This window comes from Spea bombifrons, chromosome 3, assembly GCF_027358695.1.
Source record: "Spea bombifrons isolate aSpeBom1 chromosome 3, aSpeBom1.2.pri, whole genome shotgun sequence".
Taxonomy (NCBI): domain Eukaryota; kingdom Metazoa; phylum Chordata; class Amphibia; order Anura; family Pelobatidae; genus Spea; species Spea bombifrons.
The window spans coordinates 106,536,555-106,549,054 of NC_071089.1; the positions used below are offsets into that span (position 1 = coordinate 106,536,555).

General features: G+C 43.5%; 1 protein-coding gene across 1 annotated transcript in view; it reads left to right on the plus strand.

The window, feature by feature from the left end:
* Positions 1 to 12,500, plus strand: part of TPO (thyroid peroxidase) — a 132,734-nt gene that overhangs the window by 109,374 nt on the left and 10,860 nt on the right. The window contains exon 11 of the mRNA XM_053460445.1: positions 357 to 518. Within this exon, the coding sequence (XP_053316420.1) occupies positions 357 to 518 (162 nt within the window). The remainder of the gene's footprint in view (positions 1 to 356; positions 519 to 12,500) is intronic.

The window sequence follows — 12,500 nt, forward strand, 5'->3', positions numbered from 1 at the left end:
TAAAGACAATAACGATTAGCCAAAGGTGATCTGACCTTGTTGGTGGAAGCAGCAAAGAAAGAGGATGGAGTGTCATTGACACTTGCTTTTATGGTTAATGTTACACTTTAATTGGTTGTATTTTTCTATGTTTATTTATTTGCTGCTATTGGTGGAAGAGTAAAGAAGGTTTATGCAAATTATGAAGCCTCCTGTCTTGTTGTAAAATTAGCATCTTGGAAAACATTCTGAACTGTCCTGGATCAATCCTAAATTTCATAGTATAACAGAAAAATGTATTTAGAATATAATGAAAGTGTCGTTGCAACGTCAGATATAGAACAAGTATTTGAATAAATGCACATATTTTATTACAGGTACGTCATGCAGTCTACCGAGAAGTATTGAAAATGGTTACTTTGTGTTGTGTTCTGAGACTGTGGTAAGTTATATATGTCACAATGGCTATCGTTTAGAAGGACATGAAGAATTGACGTGTCAAGGAAATCAGTGGAGTACTCAACCACCATTTTGTTCAGGTATGTTTAACTGATTGAGACTAGGAGTAGGCAAAGATGGACACTTCCATTGCTAGACACCTCCCATATATGTCTTGTAATTCGAGCGGGAGTTCTCTTCCTTTAGTCACACATACTGTAAAAGTGTATGGTAGAGCATGTATGACTCTTGTATTAGCAAATATGGATTTAACACAGTGAAGACATACAAAGTGCAACTTACAATTATGTGTAATACTTTTGCAGTCGTATTGTGTATTGTAAGTGAGGATTAAGTATACACCATCGCTACTCACTGATGATTTTATGTCCACTTAGAGCATCAATATGGTAATATACCGTATTGGCTCGGATATAGGCCGCCCCCGTATATAGGCCGCACCCTAAAAGTTTGGTGCTTTTTTAAAGAAAAAGTTTTTTTCTTTAAAAAAGCACCAAAAAAACATGTTGCCACTCTGTCCCCCCCCCCCCCGAGATATGCTGCCACTGTCCTCCCTTCCTCGAGATATGCTACCACTGTCCCACCCCCCCGAGATATGCTGCCACTGTCCTCCTCTGAAGCCCCCCCCCTGACTTACCGGAGCAGACTCCCGGGTGTCTTGCGGGGCCGGCGGGGGACATCTACGCAATACGCGTATACAACTTCCGCACGGTCCGCACGATGCGCTTAGACAACCTCTCGTGCCGGCACCCCCCCCCCCCGTGGGAAGTGCTGGCAGGGGAGGCTGTCTGAGCGTATCGGGGAGTAGAATGCAGGTCCCCGGGGGTCGGGCGCTAGACCCCGAATATAGGCCGCACCCCCACTTTAAAGACTTAAAGTGGGGGAAAAAAGTGTGGCCTATATTCGAGCCAATACGGTAATACAGCAGGCTATGAATACATAACTGTTTTTCTCTTTATTTCTTTATTATTAAAAAAATAAACATTTATTATTAATGTTAAATTCATAATTTGTATATATTATAAATATATATTTATTTTTAATATAATGGTGATTAGCATTAAATAATAGTAATTAAGGTATGTACTGGTGCTTTTTTAGATTATTGATTGACGCTGACTGCTGCAGGAGATTTTTTTATGTGACAAATGCAATTGATAAAACATCAAAAGAGGCATCATACCAATTTGAGTCAAATTATTTTACATGCAGTTTTCACCTTGTTAGTAGATTTTTTAAAAAAAAGAAAATGTTTAGTAGCTCTTTAAATGTTTTATTAATAGTATTTGTCACATAAACAAATCAAAATCAATTATCTAAAAAGCACCAGTGCATATTTTTCCCAGACTTATATTGAACGCTATGATTAACTGCTTATATATATATATATATAAATATATATATATATATTTGCTAAACAGCTTGCAATTGTTCAAATTGAAATTGTTCAAAGAGTCTGTTTGTGTGTGTGTGTGTGTGGGAGAGAGACTGCCTGAGTCTGTGTGTGTGTGTGAGAGAGAGAGACTGCCTGAGTCTGTGTGTCATGGAACAACTTTGTTTGTTTTGTTATTTCCCTTTTTCCCTTTAACCCCTTCAATCCCAGGGGTTTTTGGTACCTCAAAGCCCAGAGCAATTTAGCCATTTTTGGGGTATGTCAGTTTAGCGATTATTCTCTTTTTCTGTGAATAGTGTACCCATGTAAACTATATATTGTTTTTTCAAGGAGAGATAGAGCTTTCGTTTGATACCATAGTTGGATGATTAGCTGAAAATTTAGAATGAGAAATTTAGTAAAAACTAGCGAAGATTAGAAAAATAAACTAATTTTTTTTTACATTTTCCCTCTGAATCCTCACAAAATTAGATAAAGTGATGGACAATCCCCTCCAAGTTTATCAATTCAGGTGTCCTGATTTCAGAAATACCTAATTTATATAGATTTTCCAGACTTTCCCAGCACCAGGGAGCATACTATTAGGTGTACAATTTGGTATAATTTTTATGCCTATGGCTTAACGGGTTTGGGGGTTGTGAATGGGGGCAGGAGGGTTATACTGGCTAGATGTTATGCTAGGGCAATGGGAAGTAAGGTTTTTTTAAGAATTTTTTTATTATCTTTTTTTTATATATTTTTTTTTTTTTACATTTTTTTGTATTTGTTATATTTTTTTTTTACACAGTAATGGTTAGAGGTCCTCCTAAAGACCTCCTGAACATGCCAGTGAAGTCACAATGACATCATAGCTCACATTATATTTTTTTTTAGTATTATTTATATTATTATTTTAATGATTTTTTAATATTATTTTTTAAATGGACTAACTTTTTTTTTTCTGCTTTTCTCTTTCAGGACAGGAGGGGGAGTGAGAGACATGGTTTCTCACTCCCCTCTCCGCGATCCCCCTGCACCGATCACACTGTGATCTCTATGCAGTCCTCGCAGACCTGCATAGAGATTGCAGCGTCTCTGTGCCGCAGGGGATATCCTGTCCTCCGATGACCTTCCGGGTTACGTCAGCAGTGACGCAACCCAGAAGGGAATGCCCGATCGCGCGTTTGCAACTGCGCAATCGCGCGATCGGGCACTTTCAAATGTAACAGCTTACCGGCTTTCATGCCGGAAGCTGTTACAGGAGATCGGGCAGCAGAAAGCCGGCGATACCGGCTTCTGCTACCAGGGGGTGTCCAGGCTGTCAAACGACAGCCTGGTCTCCCGTGCAGCTGCAGGGATGTGTCCCTGACGCTGCACGAAGGGCTGGACGTACCGGGACGTCCATAGGGGTTTCTTAGTGGGCGTTTTTTGGACGTCCCGGTACGTCTATAGGGGATTGAAGGGGTTAAGTGGCTGGTTGCCCTGGCAACTTTCCAATTCTCATAGCTGAGATTTGGCTATTCCTCCTCCCCTGCAACTTTTCTGTAGTTGGTTTGTCCTAGGTGTTTTTCCTGTTCCCCTGTATCTCTCCCCTGGACATTCTATCTCGGCAGCCTCTGTGAGTACAGGTTCTGATTATCTACTCCCTTGCAAGGAAATCCATTTTTTTGCAGAAGCACTTCCACCCATACCAAAGCACCTTCTTCCAGAGAAGCACTTTTCCAACACTACACAACCAACAAGTGCCTTTATTTCTGTGACTTTCCTAATAAAGCTAAGACTTTGTGTGCTTTTATAGGGGACGAGTTAAGCTATCTGACCTTATTCATTTCCTGGCATTTGACATTCATATCCAGGCATCTGACCCTGGGGTTCCAGAATAGTAAAAACTGATACCATGTGCTTTGGGAGCAGCACAGAAAGCTCCAGCTTTCCACAGCTTCAGTATAAAAGCTGCAACCCAGCTCAGTGCATTACTCACAGAATTATCACTCTTGTGTCTTGCCTAGGTTAACCTTCTGCCCAGCTACAAGGTGAGGAGCAACAGTTATACTTACCCCTGTGCATGTCCTCACGGCTAAGGCTACCAAGGGCCACGTCACTGGACATCAGCCAAGATAGGGATCAGAGCTACGGATACCTGTTAGTACAGCTACCTCTACGCTGACTGCTGCAGGACACCGAACTAGTGATGGGAAGTTCGGATCATTAAAGTGAATCATTAAAGTGAATCGGATCATTTCGATTCGTTCACTGAAATGATCCGATTCATGATCCGGATCTTAGGATCACTCAGTGTGCCTGCACGGAGTTACTGTTTCACCCCATCAACCATGACTGCCCCTAAAATTAACCCTTAACACCCCATCAACCATGACTGCCCCTAAAATGAACCCTTAACACCCCATTAACCATAACTGCCCCCAAATTAACCCTAAACACCCCATTAAGCATAACTGCCCCTAAATTAACCCTAAACACCCCATTAAGCATAACTGCCCCCAAATTAACCCTAAACACCCCATTAAGCATAACTGCCCCCAAATTAACCCTTAACACCCCATTAAGCATAACTGCCCCCAAATTAACCCTAAAGACCCCATTAAGCATAACTGCCCCCAAATTAACCCTAAACACCCCATTAAGCATAACTGCCCCCAAATTAACCCTAAACACCTCATTAAGCATAAATGCCCCTAAATTAACACTAAAGACCCCATTAAGCATAACTGCCCCCAAATTAACCCTAAACACCTCATTAAGCATAACTGCCCCTAAATTAACACTAAAGACCCCATTAAGCATAACTGCCCCCAAATTAACCCTAAACACCTCATTAAGCATAACTGCCCCTAAATTAACACTAAAGACCCCATTAAGCATAACTGCCCCTAAATTATCCCTAAACACCCCATTAAGCATAACTGCCCCTAAATTAACACTTAAGACCCCATCAACCATACCAATTTATTAGGTAATTTATCTGGAGTACATGCAATTAATTTAGGGGCAGTTATGGTTAATGGAGTATTTAGGGTTAATTTCAGGGGCCGTTATGGTTAATGGGGTCTTTAGGTTTAATTTCAGGGGCCGTTATGGTTAATGGAATCTTTACGGTTAATTTCAGGGGCAGTTATGGTTGATGGGGTATAAGGGTTAATTTTATGCTGATGACTGAGGGTTAATTTAATTAATTTAATAAAGTTAACTGTAGGTGCAGTTATAGGTAAAGGGGGGCAAACTCATGGGAATCTAAATCCTGGGGGCAGTGTGAACATTATTAATGTATTTATTTATAAAAGTATGGTATCAGTAATATTCTCTGAATGATTCAAATCTCTGTAAGATTCGGATCCTTGTAAGATCCGGATCCCTGTAAGATTCAAATCATTCGACTCTTCGGATCATACGACTCTTCGGATCATTCGACTCTTTGAACGAGTCTCTGACTCTATGAGTCATCGTTCCTGTGTGAATAAATGAGCTGTAACCTGACCACAGAGTCTGTGTCTGAGTGCTCTGCAGATGACTCACAGCTCTAGGATCAGGTTACAGCTGCATGATTCACAGACTGAACCGCTACAAATGAATCGTTCAGTCTAGTGAACCGATTCATCCGGATCACTAAAAAGAACCGGATCAAATGAACGATTCGTTCATGATCCGGACATCACTACACCGAACGGCACCGAACTGCTGACACAGGTTACAGACCGCACGCCACACGAACTGGCTAAAGGCCTACATACACCTGCAGCATGGAAGAACTCAGACCCTCACCAGACACAACACATAAGAGTGACAGGTCAGACACTGAAACAGCGACACAACTGCAACAGATGCAGGAAGGCGCAAGGCCTAAGCGAACAGTTACACTGACACAAAAGGCCTGCGAAAAATATGAAGCTGACATTGAGATGCACCGTGCTAAGTTGGAAAAGGCATGGGAAGAAATCGAAATTGAAATGAGTAATGCCACAAATGTTGGCGAACAAGAAAAGGACATTAAGCGAGCCATAACTCAAGTCAAGTCATGTCACAGACATTATGTAGCGTTGTCACAAGCATATTTCACCTATCTGACAAGAACCAACACACTTAATAGCCTGAGGGAACGTGATCTGCAAAAAACAATCGATATGGAACGCGACAGCATTGTGCAGACCGCCATTATGGAGGCGCAAAGTGAAAGAAAGGAGCTCCTCCTGGAAACTGCATCACAGCGCTCCAGCACATCCAGGCATTCTTCCAGGTCAAGCAAATCCGTGAAATCTAATGTGTCTAGTGCAAGCGCGAATGCCATCAAGGCAAGAGCTGCCGCAGAGGCCGCGCGTGCTAGGGCCGAATATGGTCGGAAAGAGGCGGCCATAAGGGCAGAGAGAGCCCGCATAGAAGAGGAGAAGCAGGCAGCGGTGGCCGCCGCAGCAGCCACCAACGCTGCCATAGTAGCCACCAACGCTGCCAATTCTTATAGCTGAGATTGGGCTATTCCTCCTCCCCTGCAACTTTTCTATAGTTGGTTTGTCCTAGGTGTTTTTCCTGTTCCCCTGTATCTCTCCCCTGGACATTCTATCTCGGCAGCCTCTGTGAGTACAGGTTCTGAATATCTACTCCCTTGCAAGGAAATCCGTTTTTACCTTCCCCTTGCAGAAGCACTTCCACCCATACCAAAGCACCTTCTTCCAGAGAAGCACTTTTCCAACACTACACAGCCAACACGTGCCTTTATTTCTGTGACTTTCCTAATAAAGCTAAGAAAATACAGAAGACTTTGTGTGCTTATATAGGAGACGAGTTAAGCTATCTGACCTTATTCATTTCCTGGCATTTGACATTCATATCCAGGCATCTGGGGTTTAACCAGCCCCCTACCAATGATATAACCCAGGTATCTTGCTTCCTCCAGACCCACTGCACATTTTTCAGGGTTTATGGTTAGGCCTGCATCACTAATGGAGTCTAACACGCCCTGTACCTTACAGAGGTGACTTTTCCAGTCAGACGAAAAAATTACCACATCGTCCAGGTAAGCAGCGGCATAATCACGATCTGGTCTCAAAATCAGATCCATCAGCCTCTGGAAGGTAGCAGGGGCCCCATGTAACCCAAATGGCATCACAACATACTGCAACAGGCCCTCTGGAGTGGAAAAGGCAGTCTTCTCTTTAGCCTCCTCAGTCAACGGTATCTGCCAATAGCCCTTTGTAAGGTCAAGTGTTGTGATGTACCTTGCCTTCCCAAGCCTCTCAACCAGTTCATCCACTCGGGGAATGGGGTACGCATCAAACTTTGAGACCTCATTTAATCTCCTGAAGTCATTACAGAACCTCCATGTCCCATTGGGCTTTGGGATTAGCACAATGGTGCTTGACCATTCACTAGTGGATTCCTCAATCACACCTAATTCAAGCATGCGCCTGACCTCAGAGGATACCGCCTCTCTACGTGCTTCTGGTATCCTGCATGGCTTCAGGTTCACTTTTACTGTGAGGCTCAGTTTTAATATGGTGTTTTATGAGATGGGTACGGCCAGGTAGGTCCGAAAACTTGCGTCTGTTTTCCTGCAGGAACTCCCTCACCTCCTGCTTCTGGGGCACTAACAGTGCCTCTCCTATTGTTACCGGGGGAACTGGTTGCACCACTTCTTTGACCCCTGCCTGGGTCGCCCCCAAAGACTCCCGATCTTTCCACGGCTTGATCAGGTTTACGTGGTAAACCTGGAAGAGTTTTCTCCTGCCTGGTTGATGGACCTTGTAGTTCACCTCACTCATCTTTTCTACAACCTCATCGGGACCCTGCCACTTGGCTAAAAACTTGCTTTCGACAGTGGGCAGTAAAACCAGGACCCTGTCCCCAGGATTAAAGGCCTTCAACCTGGCCGATCTGTTATAAATTCTGCTCTGGGCCTCCTGTGCTCTTTGCAGATGTGTTTTAACTATAGGCATCACTGTTGCTATTCAGTCCTGCATCTGAGCCACATGTTCAATAACACTTTTATATGGGGTGGCCTCGGTCTCCCAAGTTTCTTTGGCAATATCTAACAAACCCCTTGGATGTCGGCCATAGACTAACTCAAAGCGGGAAAACCCTGTAGACGCTTGGGGCACCTCCCGGATAGAGGACATGAGGTAGGGTAATAGACAGTCCCAATCCCGGCCATCCCTTTCTACCACCTTTTTTGGCATATGCTTTAGGGTTTTGTTAAACCTCTAAACTAACCCGTCTGTTTGAGGGTGGTACACTGAGGTACGGTGGTGAGTGATTTTAAACAATTTACACAGGTCTTTCATGACCCGTGACATAAAGGGCGTACCCTGGTCAGTAAGAATTTCTTTAGGGATCCCCGTGCGAAAGAACATATAAAACAACTCCCTTAAGGGTACTGCCTCTGGGTACCGGGTAGCATAATCCAATACAACCAAAATGTATTGGTGTCCCCTAGCAGATTTGACAATGGGCCTTACCAAATCCATGGCAACTCTCTCAAATGGTACTTCAATGATGGGAAGTGGCACCAAGGGGCTACGGAAGTGTGGTGTTGGGGCACTTTTCTGGCATGTGGGGCATGACTCACAATACCTTCTTACTTCTTCATACACCCCAGGCCAATAAAACCTTTGGAGGACCCTCTCTTGCGTTTTATTAGTCCCCAAGTGCCCCCCAAACACATGGTTATGAGCTATGTCCAGCACCAGGTGTCAGTATGGTTTTGGCACCAGAAGCTGTTCCACAATTTCCTTGTTAACTTTGGTGACCCGGTACACTAGATCCCCATTCATGGCAAAATGTGGAAATTTCTGGTCAGCTTCGGGTTCCTGTGGTACCCCATTTACTACCGTGACATTTGCCCGTGCAGTTCCCAGAGTGGGGTCTCTCACTTGCTCGGTCCCAAATTTACCCCGAGACATTTCTAAATCTAAGACCTGTTGGCCGGGTAGGGAGGTTTCTTCTTCTTCCCCAGCTAACACCTGCAAGGGGAAAGAATCTTCCCTATACATTTCAGGTGGGTCTACATCCTTTTCATCATGCCCCTTACTGGTATCATTGTTTCTAATGGCCGTCTCACATGACCCATTATTTACAGGAAAGTGTACAGATTCTGCCGGAGTTTGTTCCCCAGCTGCAGAAACGTTCCCCCTTTTCCACAACTCCCAGAACAATGGAAAATCGTGGCCTAATATAACTGCATGCATAAGTCTTTTTACAACTCCGACTTCGTAGGTCACAGTTCCAGATGGGGTCACCAACTTAATGGGGGCCACAGGGTAAGCTACAATATCCCCATGGATGCATAGCACTCTTATGTGCTTGTTCGGCACGTAGTCCATAGCCACAAGGCCGGCCCGAACCAAAGTCACCAGGCTACCCGAGTCCAAAAGTGCCTTCACGGAGCAGTCACTTATCTTCACCATACAAAAATATGGCTCAGTCTCTCACTCTGGAATGGCTGCACAAACAGGTTCTGCAAATAGGGACTGACGCCGACTAGTGTCACACACCATGGGCTCTGAGTTAAGAGGGCAATAGGCGGCTATGTGTCCCCACTCATGGTACCTCCAGCACTGGGGGGTCCCTGGCCTCTTTAGTAGGGAGCCCTTTCTAGGACTGTGGGGCCCCAGGGGTTCAGGATCAGTCTTTTGCCCTCGCCAAACTCTAGAGCCATGCTTTCTCTCACATTTTTCCATACACCTCCAGCTGGAACTCTCTTACCAAAGATGTCGCGGGTCTGACGGTCTTGGAAGGTGTTGGTGCTGCAGGGACCTCACGGAGGAAGTCCTCGGTTGCTATGAACCTTTCCACCATGTTGACGAGCTGCTCAGCAGTTCTGGGGTCTCCATGCCCAACCCCCCGTTGTAGCTCCGCCGGAAGGGCGCGGAAGTAGTGGTCCACTACCACCTTTTCCACAATCTGGGCTGGTGTAGTGGATTCTGGTTCCAGCCACTTACGTACAAGATGAATAAGATCATACATCTGGGACCTGGCAGGCTTGTCTATGGTGTATTTCCAACAGTGGACTCTCTTGGCCCGAACAGCGGGCGTAACACCCAGGCGAGCAAGGATCTCCATTTTTAGTTTTGTAAAGTCCCGGACATCCTGCTCCCTGAGGTCATAGTAGGCCTTTTGCGGTTCACCAGTCAGAAAAGGTGCAATCACTTCTGCCCACTCTGCAACTGGCAGTCTCTCTCTCTCCGCCACTCTCTCAAATACGGTGAGGTAGGCCTCGACGTCGTCGTCGGGCGTCATTTTTTGTAAGCCCTGCTGAACGGCCCTCCTCACATTAACAGTCTCAAGGGGCTTGCCTCCACTCGTTGGGGCTGAGCAACAACAGTCTCTCTGAGCGCAGCAATCTGCTCCATTAACAGGCGATTCGTTTCCTGTTGTTGGGCCATAGTCTGCTGTTGCGCATGTTGCTGGGCTTGAAACGCCTCTGCATGAAACTTCTGTTGCTGTTCCAAGGCCTGCTCATGTCTCAGGTTAGCCTGTATCACCTGCTTCATCACCTCCTCCATTGTGCCAGATGGGCCTTACAGTGCTGCAGCTTTCACTCAGGACATATGCTTCCAGCCCTTTAAGTGTCCACAATAATTCAGATGCAGTGTTTTGTCATGCTGTTGCTCCTAGCGACACTGTGCACCCATTCTCCACCAATTGTAGGGGACAGCTCACGCATGGGGCGGCAATGACAGTATTCACACAGGTTTCACACAGAGCACCTTGAAAATAAAACAAACTCTAAGCCTGTCCGGCTCTAACTAAACATCCGGATACCTCTCTACAAGCCTAAGGTCTGGCACAAAGCAAAGTAACAGGTTTTGCATGGGTAAAGATTCATACCTGGTGGGCTGCAGGGCTGGCAGTAGCTGCTCCCTGCCTCAGTCCCTCCTCTACCCTGCAAACGCAACAGCCCTCTCTTTTAAGGCTTCCTCCCCAGTAATGAGCATAGGAAGCCTCACCTGAGGGCTCTTGGGTTTGCTACTGTGCCTGGCTGAGGAAACCAGGTGAGATATATATCCCATCCACCACTTTCCCATACACTTTACCACACTATGCACAATATCACCAAGATGTAACTATCTATATATATATATATATATATATATATATATAATGCAGGTGCAATATTTGTAAGCTGTTTTGGTTTAGGATTAAATTTATGGCCACTACTTACATACTAGGTCAAGATTTGAAAACCTAACTACATGCAGTAAAAGAATAGGGTACCTAATTGTTTTGGGTTTTTTTTTTCATTTATATTTACTCAACATACTGTTGAGCTTAGTTAGAGACTCACATTTTGGTATTACTTATGAATATTTATTCACACTACTAAGGGGCATAAAATATATTTTTAATATTTGCTACTATAAGGCTTATATTTAATACTTTGTTCTTAATTATTGTTTTAATACTAAAATACTTTTAAAATGAACTGCTATCTGTCAATTCATAGGAAATTAATCATTATGAGATATGACAATACATAGTGACACTAAGCATCATTGTGCTTTATTCAACATTCAGTATTACTGAAAAGTGGGTTACTAAACTTACTATACATAATTATATTGCATTAACAGAAATTTAAGCTGTAGCTTTTAGCATATGCTAAAACCTTACTGAACAAAAACGTCCTGATAAATCGTAGATATATTATCCGTGGCTTTTCCCAGTGGTAGTTCTGTGTCAACTTCAGCCTCCAAAATAACAGTCTCAATATACACCTGATATTTTAAAGTTGAGTCACACTCCATATGGATGGAGTAACATAACATCATGGGTTGTTATGCCTAAACTCTGCGATGGAACATTTGTAGGGGCAGCCAGCATCCCGTACATAAGGCCAGTTGTCTTGATACATTCATTACTGTTGGGTGGGTATGGTGTGGGGTACTGTTGTTCTTTACCGATATAGCTGAACATATTTTTTAAATGTCATCACACATGAAATAACATTGTAGTTAAAAAAAAAAAAAATTGGCAGTGACTATCATTTAAAAGCACCTGCACAAGGAGTGCTTCAAAGCTCTTAGTGAAATACCCTACGTTCTGCGTTCCAGAAATATATACTTTTGTGTGATATGTTGCATTAGAGGTCTGTTTGATGGCCCAAATTCTATTTTAAGGTATTGTACATTAAGTTTACCATTTACATTAGTGTGGTGACCTTTCAAGTGACAGTCTGTGAAGTTCAGTGCTGTCCATAAAGCTACAGATTATGCAATGAACCTTAACGTTTAAGGGCACACCACTCCATTCAATTCACAGTCAGTCTTGCAAGGCATTCAATACATCCTTGTATCTGCACTTTTCAGGCTGTATTGTTTCGTATTTATTCACTCTGTTTTTCAAAAATGTAAAATAAATGTATTAATTTGATTTATTACATTCTTACTAAAGCTTTAGAAAAGGCCACAAGGCTTGAAACGTTGTCCATAAATTGAGCGTTGACCTTATGCTGATTGGTAATGGCACAATAAATAGCACAATTTATCAGAGTACTGCAGCATACTTTAGTTACCGGTAGGTCCCAGGTTGAAAGCAATGTTTTTTGTATATATCAGAGACATAACAAAAGTAATGAATTCTTTGGAAACATGTTTAAATAGGCATTGTCACCTGAAACATTTAGTGTAAATAAATTAATTAACAAAAACTACCTTTTTTTCATCAATAACTTACTCCTTTACTT